The 19,514-nt window shown below is 38.9% G+C and overlaps 2 protein-coding genes and 1 non-coding gene across 3 annotated transcripts; 1 reads left to right on the top strand and 2 right to left on the bottom strand.

The window, feature by feature from the left end:
* The first annotated feature begins 1,057 nt into the window (after positions 1-1,057).
* TRNAA-AGC (transfer RNA alanine (anticodon AGC)) lies at positions 1,058-1,130 on the top strand. Its single transcript has one exon. It is a non-coding gene; the product is annotated as a tRNA-Ala (tRNA).
* Positions 1,131-8,443: 7,313 nt separating this feature from the next.
* LOC107803742 (aldehyde oxidase GLOX) lies at positions 8,444-11,187 on the bottom strand. Its single transcript, XM_016627506.2, has 2 exons — positions 10,611-11,187; positions 8,444-10,247 (listed from the first exon to the last, which is right to left on the bottom strand). Exons 1-2 carry the CDS (start codon positions 10,982-10,984, stop codon positions 8,831-8,833), a joined length of 1,791 nt encoding a protein of 596 aa, XP_016482992.1. The 5' UTR covers positions 10,985-11,187; the 3' UTR covers positions 8,444-8,830.
* Positions 11,188-14,286: 3,099 nt separating this feature from the next.
* On the bottom strand, positions 14,287-14,976 carry LOC142174317 (secreted RxLR effector protein 161-like). The gene has a single exon (XM_075240098.1). It carries the CDS (start codon positions 14,974-14,976, stop codon positions 14,287-14,289), a length of 690 nt encoding a protein of 229 aa, XP_075096199.1.
* Positions 14,977-19,514: the final 4,538 nt, after the last annotated feature.

The raw sequence follows: 19,514 nt of genomic DNA, 5'->3' as shown, positions 1-19,514 counted from the left end.
TAGTTTGGTCACTTTTATAAATAAAGAAACGTAAGCTTGATCAACCTTTGACATATTATCTCGACTAATTTATTTTATTTCAAGTTTACAAAATGTTAGAAGTTTTTTGTTCCCACATTTGTCTTTGTAAGACCATTTTGGCTCACATAAACAACCAACGTAATTGTTCTGCAGAACGAGAGCTTCCTTTTTTTAAAAAAAAAAAAAACATGAGAGCTTCTTCATTCTGCTCAAAAATACATTGCCTACAAGTTGAACACAATGCTTTCTCTTTATCATGAAAAGTATTAATTTATTTTTCTGAAAAAATAAATATTATCCAAACAAATTATCAGTTTCAATTTTCGTCTCAAGTGCAAAATGAAGACAAGAATGCATTTTCGAATTTCTTTCTTTGACTTATAGTGGAAGAAAAAAAGACTAATACTTTGGGACTAAAGAATATGAACCTTCTTTCAACTTCAAGAAAAGATTAACCAAACATCTCACAATGAATTTTACAAACTACAAAATAAAAGAATCTCAAAATGTGCTTTTTTTCCTAGAATATACATATATAGGCAACTCATTTTGCCTCGTCGTTTTCAACATTTAAGTATGGATTATATGTATTTTGATTCGCGTAATGAATATACAATTGATTTTTCAATCATTTATGTAAATATATTCATTTTCAACTTTCTGACAGTATGCAATGGTTCCAAATTTATTGAGTTTGAGAATAAGAGCCCGTTTGGTTATGAGATTCCTTTTATTTATTTTTTTCGAAAAAATTTCACTTTTTTTCGAATCAATGTTTAGTCATAAAATTTTCAATTTTCACTTAAAGATAAATTTTGAAATTTTTCGAAAATTTGAAAAACTCCAAAAAGTTGTTTTCAAAATTTTCACTCAGACCACTCGCAAAAATAACCCCAAATATATTCATGTTCAAACACAACTATAATTTTCAATTACCTTTGTCACTTTTTTCGGAATTTTACAATTCTTAAGTCTAAATCTAACCTAGAAAAAGATAACAGAACAAAGGAAGCAGTAAAACGTATCTCACGCTGAAGGGGATGTAGCTCAGATGGTAGAGCGCTCGCTTAGCATGCGAGAGGTACGGGGATCGATACCCCGCATCTCCATTGATTTTTTGTTGCGTTCACATAATTTTTTGCTTCATTCTTTTTCTTCTCGTCGGGGGTATAGGCTTTTCATTCTTTTTTCATTACTTGTGCCCACAATCACAACGGTGTATTTATGGCACTTGCTTCTGACATTGTACTATCCAATACAAACAAACAAACAAAGATGGGGGACTCCCCCCTTTGTGTTTCTAATACAAGGGTCCCTTCCCCACCTGCTTTACAACTTCTCATTTATTTCACCCTCTCTTTTCACCAGCCTGTTATGTTTCACTCTCAACCCTTCTGTTCTTGTCATCTTATACTCTTTTTCTAGTAATACAGAATAAATTTTAATTCAATGGAAGCGGAATATTATTGCATCTACTATTATATGACACTACAAAGAATGTGGTTGGATGAATAGTGTTTCTTCATGTTTAAACAATGCTCTCGGTTTCGAGTTATGAACAATAATAACATATCTAGTATATTTCAACATTTGGGGTCTGTATTGGTCAAAATTTGACCATCACGGCCAAGCTGACCAACGTCCTGCCCAAGTGACAGGGCGGTAAAAGACAACATGGCCCACTCTACATCCGGCATTCTCAACACTCGTCGAGTCAGAAGGAGCAATGTCTAAAGGACGACCAAGGCACACTTGGAGCGAGAGAGCATCGGACCAAGTAAATGGTAAAGGTGCCTTGACTATATATAGTAAGGGAAAACCCACGATAGAAGGGGAGTTCCTTCCCATTCTCTCCCCTAAGTTCTCCTCTTGTAATCTTCATAAGAAGGAAGTAATCTACCGAAAAACATGTCATACTACCTCTCCCATCGATCAATGGGAGTCACAATGAAAAATTTCAATAAGATCGACTATATCTATTTCATCTTATATATTATCTATTCTGTTAGCTCATTGATCTGGAAGTTATTATGTTTGACTAAGATTTACCCCTTCATTTTCTTTGATTGATTTATTCAAAAAGGTTCTGATATCTTTTGAGTCAAACAATTTAGCGTCGTCTGTGTGGATTTTTTAGTGAAATTTCCTAGTCTCTCCCAGATCAAAGACAAGAAACATGATTACCCACCAAAAAGAGCGCTAAGGCAAAACCCAACCCACGCGGGACAAAGGTGTAGCACAGAAGGGGAAGGAGAGCCGAGTAGAATCACCGAATTTAGAAATTCTCGCCCCATCAACCATCGAAATGCCAAGCAAAGCGAGCAACATTACAAACCTACTCTCCTTCGCCGGACCATCGGATGGGGGTAAGGAAAGTATCATTTTAAATCACCTTCTGCTCAATGCTCAAGCAGGAACACAAATGTCGCGCGGGCGAGCAAGAAAAGAAACATCTCAATTAAAGAATGAGAAACTAATACAAAACAACCGAAATACCGCCCGCCGGTGACACCTCCAAGCCGGAAGGCAGGAGTCAGACAAGGAAACTACAATGTGTGCGCAGAAAGAAGAGTTCGACCTCGATCGAACGACGACGGGCTACTATTTTGATAAGTTCGAAATAACACCCTTTAAGGCCAAGGGGCCTTTGCTAAAAAGAAGAGTTCGACCTCGATCGAATGATGATGGGTTACTATTTCGATAAATTCAAAATAACACCCTTTAATGCCAAGGGCCTTCGCCACAAAGAAGAGTTCGACATCGATCGAACAATGACGGGTTACTATTTTGATATGTTCGAAATAACACCCTTTAAGGCCAAGGTCCTTCGCCAAAAAGAAGAGTTTGACCTCGATCGCACGACGATGGGTTGCTATTTCGATAAGTTTGAAATAGCACCCTTTAAGGCCAAGGGCCTTCGCCAAAAAGAAGAGTTCGACCTCGATCGAACGACGACGGGTTGCTATTTCGATAAGTTCGAAATAACACCCTTTAAGGCCAAGGGCCTTCGCCAAAAAGAAGAGTTTGACCTCGATCGACGTCGACAGGTTATTATTTTGCTATGTTCAAAATAATGCCCTTTAAGGCCAAGGGCCTCCGCCAAAAAGAAGAGTTCGACCTCGATCGAACGACGACGGGTTACTATTTCAATAAGTTTGAAGTAACGCCCTTTAAGGCCAAGGGCCTTCGCCAAAAGAAGAGTTCGACCTCAATCGAACGGCGATGGGTTACTATTTCGATAAGTTCAAAATAACACCCTTTAAGGCCAAGGGTCTTCGCCAAAAAGAAGAGTTCGACCTTAATCGAATGACGACGGGTTACTATTTCGCTAAGTTCGAAATAACACCCTTTAAGGCCAAGGGCCTTTGCCAAAAAGAAGAGTTCGACCTCGATCGAACGACGATGGGTTGCTATTTCGATAAGTTCGAAATAACACCCTTTAAGGCAAAGAGCCTTCGCCAAAAAGAAGACTTCAACCTCGATCGAACGTTGACAGGTTATTATTTCGCTAAGTTTGAAATGACGCCCTTTAAGGACAAGGGCCTCCGCCAAAAAGAAGAGTTCGACCTCGATTGAACAACGATAGGTTAATATTTCGATAAGTTCGAAATAACGCCCTTTAAGGCCAAGGGCCTCTGCCAAAAAGAAGAGTTCGACCTCGATCGAACGATGATAGGTTACTATTTCGATAAGTTCAAAATAACATTCTTTAAGTCCAAGGGCATTCGCCAAAAAGAAGAGTTCGATCTTAATCAAACAGTGACGGATCGATTTTTCGACAAAAGTTCGAAATCACACCCTCAAGGCCACAAGCCATCGCCAAAGGGAAAAGTTCAAAATATATCTAAGGCCAAGGGTCGTCAATAAACAAAAAGGGAAGAAAAGACCAGGACTCGCCATACGGGAATCCATCTCGCGCCAAAGTCACAAAAAAGTAAAAACAAAGATAAAACGCAAGGTAGATAACAACGAAAAAATTCTTCTTTATACAAGGTCACCACGGTAACAGTCGTAGATTACTTACGGACCAAGCTAACAATTAAAAAAAAGAGAAAGGAACAATGACAATCGACGATAAAAAAAATATACAGAAAACAGACTAAGACAGCATTCTTTCACTCGGCGTCATCACCGCCACCATCATCTCTAGGAAGCTCTCCCTCATCATCCGCGCCCTCTTCAGCCTCTGGAGTCACAGAGTCATAACCACATTTGACACGGGCCTCTTGCGCCTTTGCTCGTGCTTCTTCATATGCGGCCTCAGTAATATTGCTCGCCTCCCATAGACTCTTGTATATATCCCGCTGAGCTTCAACATAAACCCAAAGCTCATGTAGGCGGCGGGGAGCATCGGTGGAGGAAGACTCAATCTGAGCCAACTGTCGCTCCTTTTCAGCCTCAAGAGCGGCGACCCGATCTCCAAAGGTTGAAGCTTCCCGATCGATCTCACCAATGCGCTCTACAAGCCTCGCCTCCATCAGCGTTGTCGTCGCTCTCTCCGACTCCTGCTCGGATTGGAGGACGCGGATAGTGTTCTCCAGTGCTGCCGCCCTTGCTAAAGTCGCAGACCAGGCACTCTCGATACTCTCCAGCCCAGCGACCTTTCTCTCCAACTCGGCCATCTTTCCCATCCACTCTGCACTCATGGCCTCGACCTTTATAAGGTTCTGGTCTATTTCGGCCTGCATTGACCTCAGCCTCCCCTGCAGATAGTCACACTCTGCCGCTACCCCCTTTCCCACCTCAAGCTATTCATCCTTCGCGCGAAGCTACTCTTCGAGCACACTGTTCCTACGAATGGCCTCCATCAACTGCTGATCTTTTTTCTCCAATTCCTCACCGAGTGATCGAGCACTAGGATTCTCCCTCAGTCGCCCGTGCATCTCACGGCACTTGTTGCGATAGCGTCGATACTTTTCCAACATCTTCAAGAAAAGCTTGGCCCGAATGTCGTCCTTGCGCATACTCTCCACTTCCACCGTGTACATCTGAAAAACGAGAAGGCGGGCTAAAACCATACCAACAAGAAAAATGGGAGAAGTATAAAAGAAAAGGGCAACGTACCCTAGAACCCATAGCAGCCACCTCATTCATCAAATCGACATCAGGAACGTTCCGGAGAGCCTTGTTCTTGGCAGCAGAACATAGAATGTCGAACTGTGGCACCAGATCCTCCGTGTCCCCCAAGAGATTAACATCTGAAGAAATTTCAAGAATACGATCCAGCCCTCCTGCATGAACCATCGAGTGGGTAATACCCACCTCAAATAACCTAACATCATCAAGATCGAGGTCCGACTCAGATTCATAATCGTCGACCACAACACCATTTCCTCTTTCAGCAGTTGAGGACGAAGCATGACTAGGTACGGATGACAAGGGTATATTTAAAACTACAATGGCAGCCTCAAACATCTGGCCCCCGTCACGACAGGTTGCTGATCAACAACAGCAGTAGGAATCTCTATCGATGGGGAAGATGTGATGACTGTCTCCATCTCTACGAGCGGAGCGGTATCAACCCCTGCCCTAGATTCTGTCAAAGGAGAGTCGTCCAGGTGAATTACAGTCGGAGGGGTTACCTCGAATTCCACTCGCTGCCTCTTAGACGACACTTCTTCTTCCTCAACGCAGGAAGATTCACCCGTCTAATGAGCAACACGAGCTGAAACTTCAGTCTGAGAAGTGGCCTCCGCAGGAACAACCGCAGCCGCCGACTCGACCGAAGTGGCCCTAGACGAAGGCCGAACGGCAGGTGCTGCAACAAGGTAAGCAGACAATGTCGGCTGACGAAAAGCCAATGGAGGATCCCTCTCTCTCCGCACTCTATGGCATTGACAAATAGCATATAAAAAACTAAGTAAAAAGAGAGGAAAAGTAACAAACAGAAACGACTTCTCACCTGTAAGGGGCCTGCGTCCAAATTTTTCATAAAAGGCCGACCAGGTGTGAACCCCCGCCGTATGGGGAAGGATGGTGCTCACCCACTCACGGATACCTTCGACAGATGGAGAAGAAAATTTCTCGGCTGCAGAGACATAATAGGGTTTAGTACTGTAACGGAAAATTATCAGATATATCTCCGACAAAAAGCATAAGAACTTACGTGCAAAGTTCCATTTCTCATGGAACCCCGTCGGATCCGCCACAATGTGCTCAGTCCGGACATAGAAATAATTCTCATAGAAACGACGGTTAGCCCGGTCGTCCATTTTCACCACCAGACTCTTCGACACCCGAGGACGCATGTGAAGCATCGTGCCGCGGATAAGCTGAGGGGGCGAAGATATTGAGCATGTGATCCAAAGTGATCTCACGACCAGCGAGTTCCGCAAATTTGAGCAACATAAGGAACAACTTGTACAGGTACGGTGAAAGTTGGGCGGGGCATACCTCATAAAAATGGCAGAAGTCTACCACCAAGAGAGGGAGAGGAAGTGTGTATCCAATAAGAAAGGGGTAGGCGTAAAATATGCAGTACCCAAGACGGTCGAAATGAACTATGTCATTTTCTATCGCCGGTCGCATGTCGACGTAACCGGGGATCCCCCACCTGGCTTTCAACTCTGCAATATCTTCTTCTCTCATAACAGAAGGGACAGGCTCCGGCTCCGCCCCAGTGCTGCTGAAGTCGGTCAATTCTCGCCCAGAGCGAGGCAAAATCTCAACTACCGACGGGACCTCCTCGTCTTCCACCGCATCTGCCCCTCCAATGGCCTGAGCAACATTTGCCGGTGCCGTAATTGTGATAGGGAGATCGGTGCAAGAGGAATCACCAGCCATTTTGTCCAGATGATGTAGCAAAAGGACAACGGAAAGAAAGGATGAAAAATTTCAGTTAACTGAGGGCAAACGAAAACTCGGAGTTTCGGGAAGAAAGTATATCTGCAGAATTCTTTCGAGTAAAAGGCAAGGAAGTGTGCCAATCGAATGATGAGTTCCTTCTATTTATAAGAGACATAAATCGCCCAAGCGAAACCCAAGGGTCGCTAATCGAATCTGATAGGGCATGAAACATTTCTGTTCCCCGGGAACGTGTGTCATAATGGCGGTAACCATGAAATAATGCTTCGATGCCAAACGACGTTTCGGTTCCGAAACAGCCGCAATGGTCCAAGGATATCGAAAGAATGCAGCCATCTCACTTGAAACCCAAGTAACGTAACCAAGGAACGAGAAGTCAGCTTTCGCTCGAATTCGTAGCAATCATGATCCGTCTACCAGGCCCGACAGGAGACAACCCCGACAGACAGAGGGACTAACTGTATTGGTCAAAATCTGACCGTCACAGTCGAGCTGACCAACGTCCCGCCCAAGTGATAAGGCGGTAAAAGATAACATGGCCCACTCTACATTCGGCATTCTCGACACCCGTCGAGTTAGAAGGAGCAATGTCTAAAGGACGACCAAGGCACACTTGGAGCGAGAGAGCATCGGACCAAGTAAATGGCAAAGGTTCCTTAACTATATATAGTAAGGGAAAACCCTCGATAGTAGGTGAGCTCCTTCCCATTCTCTCCCCTAAGTTCTCCTCTTGTAATCTTCATAAGAATGAAGTAATCTACCGAAAAACATGTAATACTACCTCTCCCATCGATTAATGGGAGTCACAATGAAGTTCAATAAGATCGACTATATCTATTTTATCTTATATATTATCTATTCTATTAGCTCATTGATCTGGAAGTTATTATGTTTGACTAAGATTTACCCCTTCATTTTCTTTGATTAATTTATTCAAAAAGGTTCCGATATCTCTTGAGTCAAATAGGGTCTGGGGAGGATAGTATGTATGCAGACTCTCTTACCATGTGCAGGTAAAGAGAATATTTCCAAGAGATTCTCAACTTAGGCAAGCACAGTTGTTGATTCTGAGTTATGAGAATAAGAAAAATCATGGTATGAGAATTTTCTTTTTAGTGGGCTTTTATGCGGCGCGGGTCCCCATTAGTCGGGGTCCATAAGCATATATTAGATACCGAATAGAAAACCTAATAACAACAACAAAAATCTAGTGAAATTCCACAAGTGGAGTCAGGGGGACGACAGTATATATGAAAATTTTACCCTCACCTTGTAAAGGTAAAAAGCTTGTTTCCTGTAGTCCCTTGGTTCAGGAGAAACATAATCACAATATTATTTAAAAGAAATATAACAATAAAAAAATATGAAAAAAAAAAAAAGCAATACAATATGCTAGAGCAACAATAAGATAATAAGATAAATGAAGCAAAGAAATAAACCAAATAGAAAACCTAAAAGAAATGTGACAATAAATGTGCACTTTAAATATAGTTCAGTACTGTGCTCATACATAATGCGGTAAATGTGTGTCACATACTTGTTTGCAGCTGATCCTGTTCTTTTCATGCTTCCACATTTTCTCTTAACATTACCAATTTTGATAAAAATTGTGCACATAAACAAAAGAATACCATATATTAAAAACTTTACATTTTAATAGAACAATATGGTAAAAAGGAGCTTCCCTTCTCATATACTGTGGTCAAGTCCCTGCCCTGCCTTATTCTTTGTATTACAAATACAAATATTAGCTCACTGCTCACCTGGGCCACTAGGGTAAAAACTAGGCAAGTATGCCAAAAATAATATCCACTAAATAAAAATTTAACCGACTACAAGCTACACCAATCCTTTTTTTTCCCTAATTGGAAAAAATAGGGGGAAAAAATGGTGACATTTTCTCAACTGCACCAAAACTTCCATTCCAACTACCTACACTGAACAAGTAAATGACCTATTAAACTCCCTCTTGCCAATTCCAACAAACAAAAATAGGCTATCAAAATTACTGCATCCTGATCCAAGAGGAGTGTCCAGGAACACCTCTGTGTACGACAAACACCATATAATAGCCTGGAGGTGCAATATTACGCGATGGAGGTGCACACACCGTAATCTTTTGTGCAAACAACGACAGCCGTTGAACTCCCACAACGTCCAATATTAATAACCGTTGATTCATCGCGAATGAGTGTGTGGTAAATGAGGGTGGAATCATGCTTACCATGAGCTCCTTTGCAGGCTGGTAAAAACCAAGTGTAAATGTGATGGAGAATTTCTGACCGTATGATACGGGTCCTTCAACGGTCAAGATTGATGGTCGGAGATGTGAGTGTTCTGGGGCCAAATATGGTGGCCTAAATGCTTCTAAGCTTAACTCTGTGGGGTACTGTACGCCTGTAAAGTTGTACCTTATGTGTGGATTACTTCCACCCACTACTATTCTGCCATCTGGCAATAATGTAGCTGCTGAGTGGTACATTCTTGGAATGTTACTTGGTTTGAGTACAGTAAATCTCTTACTGAGGTCGAGTTCATTTGGCTTGTAAAGAACGGGGTTCAACACCGGGTCAATTGCACTTTCCCACCCGGCTGTCCCTTTTGAAGCTCCATTTAGTATAATTACATCTCCTGTAGGCAACAACAACATATCGGGCATGACCCGACCCATTGGCATATCCTCCATGACCCATACAGGATCCGGATCCGTAATCCTCATACGTCCACATGTACGTGAAGCAGGCAAAAAAACACCCTTCTCAGCTTGTGAAAACGCGCCACCGTTAGCACCGCCACATACCATCACCTCCACCACCGGCGACGAAGCACTGGCGACTAATTTCATCGGTAGCATTACCGATGAACCAGTCGCCGGATAAGTCCTTTTTTCGCCGGGAATTGGTGGAAACTCTCTAATAATTTTATTATTCACGTAATCTAAGACTATGGACCGTTGATTAGCGAAAATGTAAATATTTCCATCAGGTAAAAGGTACAAAAATGGATAAAGATTGTTCTCCTCTTTAGGGTCAGTTGTTTCCTTCAAAAAAGGAAGATAAAAAATCCCATTATTTTGTGAGTTTTGTGGGAAAAACTCATAGCTAAAAGCTCTTCTACCTCCAACAATTATTACACGTCCATCTGGAAGTATATGATCTGAAGAGTACCATCTTTTAACGGTGAGATTCTGTGGAAGTTCCGTCCAATCACAATGTTCATCGTTATTACATGGTGAAAACAACCGTATTTTACGTTCACCCGCATGGTATCCGCCGGTTTGGATAAGGGTGCCGTTAGGGTTAACGGCACCAGAGGAACACCAAACGTCGGTGGTAACCATGAGAGGACGATAAGTGTTGGTGGCAACATCGTACAAGATAGAATGAGCTGTGCAATCTACTCTGATGGCTTCGTCATTATACCTGTTGAAAATATAATTAAAAATATATTTCTCTAACAACTTAGTATTATTTCCTCAATATTTTGTTGAAATTAAAAAAAAAATGAGTATTTAACGTTAATAGTTAATGTACTGAAATGTGTTTGAACTTAAATTTTACTTAGGAGTGAAGTTTTGCGATAAAAAAAATACTATTATTTCACTTGAAATAACTTTCGAATTAGTTTTTTCAACTTAAAGTTCTCCATTTCAAGTTGAAATTGATATACTGACCAACATTTAAACAAATATTGATTTGCGAAAAAATATATGATTATTTGTGAATTACTCTATGTATATCCAAACGCCCAGATATGAGATGAAATAATCACACAATTCAACGTACCTGCATTGGCCTTGGGGAAGGGAAAGGTTAGAAGCACCGAAATCTGTACGGTCGAAGATGACAACCTTGTTATTATGGAGAAGTTGCATGTGCATGGCAGAGACACCAATGGATTTTTGTAAAAGAATCCATTTACCATTTCTATGATCTGAGTTTTTTTGATCCAATGGTCCTGCTTGACCTGAGAATTTGAAGTCAAAGGACGTGGAAAATGATGATTGAATAATACTATTAGGCAGTGATGGACTCTGTCGGTGGCCACCATTTTGTTTAGGGGATGAAGATGAAGATGAAGATGAAAATGAGAGAGGGAAAGTTGAGAAAAGAAGGAAGAGAGCAAAAAGGAAATAAAAAGATAGATTCTTGAATTCCATTGATAAGTTTTCTTATGTTTTCTTGATTGAGATGATCAAAAAAATGGGAAATGGATAAGTAACAAAGGAAATATTAGTAGTTTGATGGGCAAAGAGTTCTTAAATGAATGAAATAAATTAGTGTGAAAGTAAAATATTGGCGTAAAAAAGTAGAAAGAGAAGAATATAGATAGGGGAGAGTAAGGGGAATGCATGCACGGATTGGGTGAAATTAGTCAGTTGCTAAATATATGGATAGGCGGAGAGGAAGTTCTTGTATTGGTCCATAATCATTTGACTTCCGCCAACAATTATTACTCCTATTTATTTATAATTAATATTTATTTAAAGAAAAAGCATTTTGGTCCCTTTCTTTCTTTAGATTGTTTCGGTTTCCTCAAATAGAAACCCTAATTTACTTTTATTAACTTCTTTAAAGTAGAAGTTTGCATAGGACCGGCCGGGAGGAAGAGAAAATAATAGTATGGTGCAAATTGATTAATATTGAACTTTTAGGTTGTAAAAAGTAGAGCTTATGTTAGTAATTAGTTACATTCGATTCTCTAGTTGGTAGCTTTAATTTAATTATTGCCAATTTCATGTGGTATTCTTAGTTGAATATAATATTATTTGATTTGGAAGAAACAAGGAGTTAGAGAACTTATATTGCTATGTTTGTTGATTTACGATCATCGAGTATATTTCACTTTCCAGTAGAAAACTAAGTGGGTGAGAATTAAGATAACACTCAAGAAATTCTTGGAGTAGTCGGATCAGTAGATTTTGGATATCATATGGTTCAACTAAAAAAAAAGATCTTTCTTTTTTATATACCGATTTCAAAGATATCCCGTTGTACTGGGCAATCCGATTTACATAACATCTCACATCTAAGTGAGGTTCGGAAAAGAATCATACCCAGAAAATATAATATAGATAACATATCATAACACAAGCGTCAGTGTCACTAATTCGACAGCTCGAACCTATAACCTACTAAACACACGAAGATAACTTTATTGTTACTCCAAATCTGCCCTTTTTGAATCTATTGAATACTGCCAACATAAATTTGCTGCTACAATTGCCCCATTTCTCTTGGTTCCCTATTGCAGTCTGTATCAACTTCATTTTCTTCTTCTTTTTTCGTCTTAATTTGCACCATAAATCATTATTATGAAAACCAACCATATATGGATCTTTGTTCACATGCTCACACAATTAACAACGATAGCTTAACCACATGTCTAAAGCTTGCTTTTAGGTGATTTTTCACAAGAGTCATGAAACGTTGCCAACAATAAATTAACTGTGCTTATCCTTTGATGACATAACTTATGTATATAACCTTTCCTTCTTTAATTCACCGACTGTTGTCGTTAGTTAAACACTTTTAAGTAGCTTTAAAAAGTCCAGAAGGGCACTATTAATATTCAAAGTCAACTAGTAATAATTAATTGGTATATGGTAAGGGTCCACTAACAACTTTAATATTTTGCTGGGCAACATGGGTTATTATACGGCTCGAATTAAATGCAAGTTTATAGCAGCCAGCGAAAACCATTCTGATTTGTGATCTGAAGAATGCATTTTACATATGCGGTTATGTTCATTGGTGTTGCTTTAAATTTAAATTATATACAACAATAGTATAAATGTTTTTCACACTATCAATAATTCAATATAAATTTCTACTATACGATTCAATTTACCGAGGATATGACTCTTGATAAGGGGTATGGTAGGAGATCCCGAATTAGGATAAAAAGTTAGTGGATAGTCATGAGTTTTCCTTGTCTATACCAGTAGTATTAGGGTTAGTCTGGTACTTTCTTACTTTTAGATCATTGTATTACTATTTGTTGTTGCTTTTGCTTCAATTTTCTTGCTATCTTATTGTTATTACTGTCCAATGCTACTGCTTCTTTTTTCATCTTTCCTTTATCGGAAATAACTTCTCTATCGTCTCAAGCCAGGGGTAAGGTCTTCATATACACTATCTTCCCATCATCGGGTTTACATTGGGTTTTGTTGTTATTGATTTCATCTACTACGGACAGCTACACATAATTTTTGAGTGATCTAATGGTGTAAAATATTTTTACATTATCGGTATATAAAAGTTAAACCTTTTCTTTTTAACACTAACACTCTTTTTATGGGTGTCCTATTTCAACATGGTCACAGAAAATGTTAGTCCTGTCTAGTATTTGCGAAAAATAGGCTTAAGCTGTTATCTTTAACATGGTCTGTCGATTAGGCAGAAATACCGCAGCTCGATCTTGTTGCATAAATTTGTTTACCCTAAAATCGGATAACAATTGAATTTATACGTGGTTTTAAGGGTACGTGATATAACTTAATACAAATTAAGAGAATGGATTAATATTGAGATCGATAAAAGAATAAATACAAACCAAACGAATCGAATTGTCTTGGCCCTCGAGCTCGACCACTCTTGAACCAAATATGTTCCAACTGAAGTATGAATAGAGTAATAGGGTAACAAGATAATAAAAGCTAGAAAGATGACAGTATATAGCTTTATGTTGCGTAAAAATGATGTCTTTTACAAATGATCAGACCCCCTTTATATAGTAGGGGATGTAAGCATAAACTTTATTCATACCAGGATCTTGAACATGATAATCTTACATATAATCGTCATAGAAAAAATACCTGAAGCGGAATCCATTATCGTGAAGCGGAAGCGTTAATTGAAACTGATTTCTCGCCCCTTGCCTTAGCTTTACGTTACCGCCGACTTTAGTGATGGAAGAGAGAAAATAGAATACGGTAACCCTAATGGGTGGGGAGAGGACCAATTTATAGAGGTTCTCACTTAATATGGTACGTCCATCAAGTAACCAATCGGACGGATGAGATTTGATAATTAATTAAATATTAATTATGGGCCTTAACCTATTGGGCCACATACACGGAGGAAAAATAAATTACATTCTCCCACTTGGCCCAATAATCACATAATATTAATATTTAATATAGGAACATTAGTTGCACATAAATAAATCTCTTCTATAATGTCCATCATAAATACCATAATACGATAAACTACTAAATATGAGTTATGGCGGTTATATATAATATGTCTACATACTCTCTTCCACATACTATAACATTAGCAATTCATCGTACCATGTCCATAAGCTATAAAATATTATGGTCCACAATAATGTCTCATTGAGACTTATTCTGTAATATCTCAAAAGAATAATGTGTACACCATTATGAGAAACAGGAAATCACTAATGTATATCAGAAACATATAAATGAGCTCAAAGTGTCAAAACATCGTAAATACATCAGTCATAAATACAGCCAAGACCCATTCTATGTACATGTTCTTTAAATATCTTCGGCTGTAAACCTTTCGTTAACGGATTTGCAATCATGAGATCAGTTCTAATATGCTCAAGTGACATTCTTTGTTTCTGAACTTCCTCCTTGACGGTAAAGTACTTTAATTCCATATGTTTGGCACCTTTGGAGTACTTATCGTTCTTGGAGAAGAATACTGCTGCAGAATTATCACAGTAAATTTTCAGCGGCTTGGTAATGGTGTCGACAACCCCAAGTCCTAAAATAAAGTTTTGCAGCCATAATGCATGAATTGTGGCTTCAAAGCATGCCGCAAATTCTGCTTCCATCGTGGATGTAGCAATAACAGACTGTTTGACACTCTTCCACGATATTGCTCCTTCAGCTAATTGGAACAAATAACCAAACGTGGATTTTCTAGTGTCAATACATCCAGCGAAATCTAAATTCAAGTATCCAACAACTTCCAAATGCTTGGACCTCCTATACATGAACATGTAATCCTTCGTTCCTTTCAGGTACCTCAAAACTTTATTTGCAGCTTTCCAGTGATCAATTATTGGGTTACTCTGATATCTTCCTAGCATTCCGATCGCAAAACTAGTATCCGATCTTGTGCAAGTCTGAGCATACATCAGACTACCAACAATTGAAGAGTAAGGAATTGATTCCATTTCCTTTCATTCTACATCATTCTTAGGGCATTGCATGTGATGTTCTAAACATCAATACCATACAAGAGGGGGGTGATTTGTGTGGTACCCAATTTTTTGATCTAGAAGAACCTGGTTCTTCGAGGTGTTGTAACTACTACTGTTTGCAGAATAAAAAGTACATAAAATAAAGAACACCGAGATTTTTACGTGGAAAACACCTGGCTCAAAAGGTGAAAAAAACACGACCTACTACTCAGTAGGATTTTCCTCAATACTTCACTAAATCACTAAGCCAAAACAGCATTTACAAAAACTCTTTGTAAACCTAAGGATTACCTCTAATCCCGTTGTAGCAACCAGCCTCTAACTATTGCGACAACTTCAAGTTAACTCTAACTTGAATGCTCAAATACCTATTACAATTGCTTCTAGATAAAGCTGAAAGGTACAATATGAAAACACCTACTACAATTAAACTAGAAATAAAGAAAGACACATAAGACTCTTTATGGAGCTGGTTCTTCAATCTGATTCATGTAGCTTCAGGTTTGCACACTTGAATCACACACGAACTGCTTGTAAAAAACCTTGTTATTTTGCTCTCAATTCACGTTTAACTTCTGCGTTTTTGTGCAACACTTGTAATGTGAGAACATCCTGCAATTTATAGAGTTAGTATATGAAGAAATAACTAGAGTTCTGATGCAACTCTTCCTTGGTGGAAGAGTTCTAGTTGATTTCAACTTCTAACTCCTTCCCTATCTTGGATAGTGTTCTCTTTGACTAAGGAGTCATTCTCCTTATCAATTATGCAACCTTTTCGATCAGGAGATATTAAATACACCAAGTTAAGCTTATCTCCTTCACGTGCAACCCACATGCTCGAATCTACCCATTTTTGTGCACCTGAGGGATGGACCTGGTTCATCATGAGTTCCTTTGTCAGTCTTCAAAACTAACCTTTACTTGGGCCAATAAATTCCCCCTTTTGATGATGACAAACTCAGTGCTTTTCATAAGCTTAGGCTCTGTTTCAACTCAGCTCAACATCAACACAATGTTAGAAACATTTTTTCCTTTTTATCACTTATCATCAAGGACCAGGTGCATTAGGTTATAAACATCACTGTTCAAAGTGTAAACATCACTTGTTTAAAGCACAACTTTTTTCCCCTTTTGGCATCATCGAAAAGTTGCATAAAAAATGTGAGATAACCAGATTTTAAAGCTTACTCATGGCCACTGAAGCTACTTCAAATGCAATCATGGATTAATCATCATAGATCAAGCTAATAATTTTAACCATCAAAGAAATATAAACAAACAGTTAGAGCAAAAACAGTGAATTTCATTGATGATTGATAAGATTCTACCACAAAGCATAAGAAGAAATAAAAATACTGAAAACATGAGCAAAAGAAACAAAAAGTCCCGATTTGGGTTACTGGTTTATCTACATTAGGCTAGGAGGCTTAAGGTTGGGAAGAACTAGGTGCTTGGTTTTTGACTTGGAGGAGTTTCAGCATACCTTGAAGAATGCCATCATTCTTCTCTTTTTCTCTTGCCAACTCAGTTCTGAGAGCATCTCTCTTAGTCTCCACCTCAACCAACCTCTTCTTCGGCCTTTCAATCTCAGCATCCTTAGCCCCATTTTCTTGCACCAAGGCTCTGGACTTGCTATTCACTGGTATCTTTTTGGATGAACTAGATTTTTTAGGAGTGACATTAACTTCATGATCGTAAGCAAGCAGAGTATTAACCCAAAAATGATCTATGTTTGTACTGACCTCCCACTTTTTCATAGGTACATTGAAATGTGCAAGCACAGTTGTGAGAATGAAGTCATAGGGAATAATATGAGTTTTGGTGTCATCGATAACTCTATCAAGAAGCTGGATTGTAGCTTTTAGTCACTTTCTTCAGCAGGTCTGTGAGGGTTTCATCTATATATGAACCAGGTTCATTTCCCTAAACAACCATTGCACCTGCATTTTTGGTTAAACTCACAGGAGTGGGTGAAGAATCAGCCACTCTTGTCTCTTTTCCCCTCACAGTACTCCTAGCACCCTTGCACTCTTTTTTTTTTCATTTTTACCACCAACTTCTCCAGATTCTGTAGTCTCAACACCTGCTATAGATCCTACAAATCTATTTTCCAAATTTGCAGCAACTTTAGAAATTGTCTCAGGAGAAACTTTAGAATCAGAAGATACTTGTTCAGTTTCGGAAGAGCCACTTTCTTCCCCCTGAGTAGCAGATTTAAAAGAATCTAGGTAGTTTGATACGGTCAGGAGTCTTGAACGTAACCAGTTCACTTGTAACGGATAAGTTCAAAAGAACTTTGATATTTGGTAGGACTCTACTCATGATCCAAATATAGTTATTTTAAATTATACAGAGTGTAGAAAACATACTGTGTTATCTTGATGAACCAGGTTCTTCACTGATAATTCTCTTGTGTAAGTCTAAATTTGCCAAAATAGAGAAAATATCATTAGAGATTAATGAGTCATTTTAACACATGGCACAAGAGTATACTATGGAAAGTATGAGACGGAGCAAGATTTAATATAATTATACACAATTTACAGACTTTCTAACCAAATATATTTTTTCAGTTTTTTTTGTTTAACCTTAAACTGGTCTTTTTAGGTGATCTTAATCATCCCTAATTCCAACCTGTTCCTCTCAAGGTGATCTCTACTTAAGGCTTTTGTGAAGATGTCAGCAATTTGCTTGTCAGTAGCACAAAACTCCACAGTGATCAAGCCTTTCTCATAGTTGTCCCTCAAAAATGGTGTCTAACATCTATGTGCTTAGTTCTCTTATGATGAATCAGATTCTTAGTCATACTAATAGCACTAGTGTTATCACAGAAAATAAGGATGCAACCAACTTCAATACCAAAATCCATCAACTGTTTCTTGATCCACAACAATTGAGCACAATCATGAAGCAGCAGCACCATACTCAGCTTCATCAGTAGATAAGGCCACTGAATTTTGCTTTTTAGTATCCCATGACACAAGACATGAACCAAGGAAGTCTACCATACCTGAGGTGCTCTTCCTATCCACAAGAAAACCTGCATAGTCAGCGTCAACATATCCCACTAGGTTAAAGTTACTACCTTTTGGATACCAAAGGCAAAGATCAGTAGTGCCTTTCAAGTATCTCAATATTCTCTTGACAACAGCCAAGTGGGATTCCTTTGAATTTGCTTGAAATCGAGCACAAAGCCCTACACTGAAAACAATGTCAGGTCTGTTAGCAGTAAGATACAAAAGAGAACCAATCATTCCCCTATACAACTTCTGATCAACAGATGAACGAGGTTCATCTATATCCAATTTTGTGGATGTTGCAATAGGAGTGTCAATTTCTTTGGATGTTCCTTCCTAGTTTTGTTACTGAGGAATAGGTTTATGGACAGGTTCCCTCGAAGTTTGAGGATCAGTTCCTCTCTAGTCAGTTCCCCATGTCATGTTGCCCTGGGTAGAAGGACCTATTCTATCACTTGTTCCTTCCTACGATGCATCTTCAGGTTGGACTGTGGTTTCACCATTTGAATTTCTTATCAGCCCAATCTCTTCATTATCTTGTTCCTGCCTCTTAGAAAGAATGTTAATTTTTTTTAAAATAACATATACATTTTTCTACACATATAGTTCTTTTATTGTATATCTTATAAGCTTTACTATGTGAAGAATATCCCAGAATACTCCCTCATCACTTCTGGGATCATACTTACCTAGGGAGTCTTTGCCATTGTTGTGTACAAAGCACTTGCATCTAAATGCCCTAAGATGGGATATATTTAGCTTTCTCCCTTTAAGTGACTCATAGGGAATCTTCTTAACAAGAGGTCTAGTCATGCAACTATTTATGACGTAGAATGCAAAAATTCAGCAAACTTAGCATTTTCAAATTCAGTTCCATGGTCAGACCTAATTGATGCAAGTTGATTACCTAGTTATTTCTGAGTTTTTCTAACAAAAGAAGTAAATATGTCAAATGCTTCATCTTTAGATGTTAGAAACAATGTCTAAGAAAATCTAGAGTACTCATCAACAAGCACCATCACATATCTTTTACCACATCTGCTTAATGTTCTCATTGGACTATAGAGATCCATATGGACCAGTTCCATCGTTCTGGTGGTGCTTACCACTTTCTTGCATTTAAAAGAGCATCTTACCTGCTTCCCCCTTGCACAAGCCTCACAAACTTTGTCTTCCTTGAACTTGATGTTAGGCAGCCCTATCACCAGGTCCTTGGAGACTAATTTGTTGAGTTGACTCAGACTTGTATGTCCAAGTCTCTTGTGCCAAAGAAGGGGATCATTATCCAACATACTTAAGCAAGTGAGTTCATTTTCTGAAAGTGTGGACAAATCTACAATGTATATATTGTTTACTCTTTTTTACCTGCAAAACAATCTTGTCAGTGGTAAGATCAATAGCAAAACATTTGGTAGAGGTGAATGCTACCAAGTTACTTCTATCACATAATTGTGATACACTAATTAGACTGTACTTTAGGCAATCTATCAAGTA

Source organism: Nicotiana tabacum, chromosome 20 (genome assembly GCF_000715075.1).
Source record: "Nicotiana tabacum cultivar K326 chromosome 20, ASM71507v2, whole genome shotgun sequence".
Taxonomy (NCBI): domain Eukaryota; kingdom Viridiplantae; phylum Streptophyta; class Magnoliopsida; order Solanales; family Solanaceae; genus Nicotiana; species Nicotiana tabacum.
The sequence above is the reverse complement of the archived record's forward strand: the minus strand, read 5'-3'. Positions and strand labels throughout refer to the sequence as shown.

Coding starts and splice junctions, on each gene's coding strand:
- LOC107803742 (XM_016627506.2), bottom strand. CDS start 10,984: ATGGAATTCAAGAATCTATCTTTTTATTTCCTTTTTGCTCTCTTCCTT. Junction 10,248..10,610: donor CTTCCCCAAGGCCAATGCAG/GTACGTTGAATT, acceptor TATTTTCAACAG/GTATAATGACGAAGCCATCA.
- LOC142174317 (XM_075240098.1), bottom strand. CDS start 14,976: ATGGAATCAATTCCTTACTCTTCAATTGTTGGTAGTCTGATGTATGCT.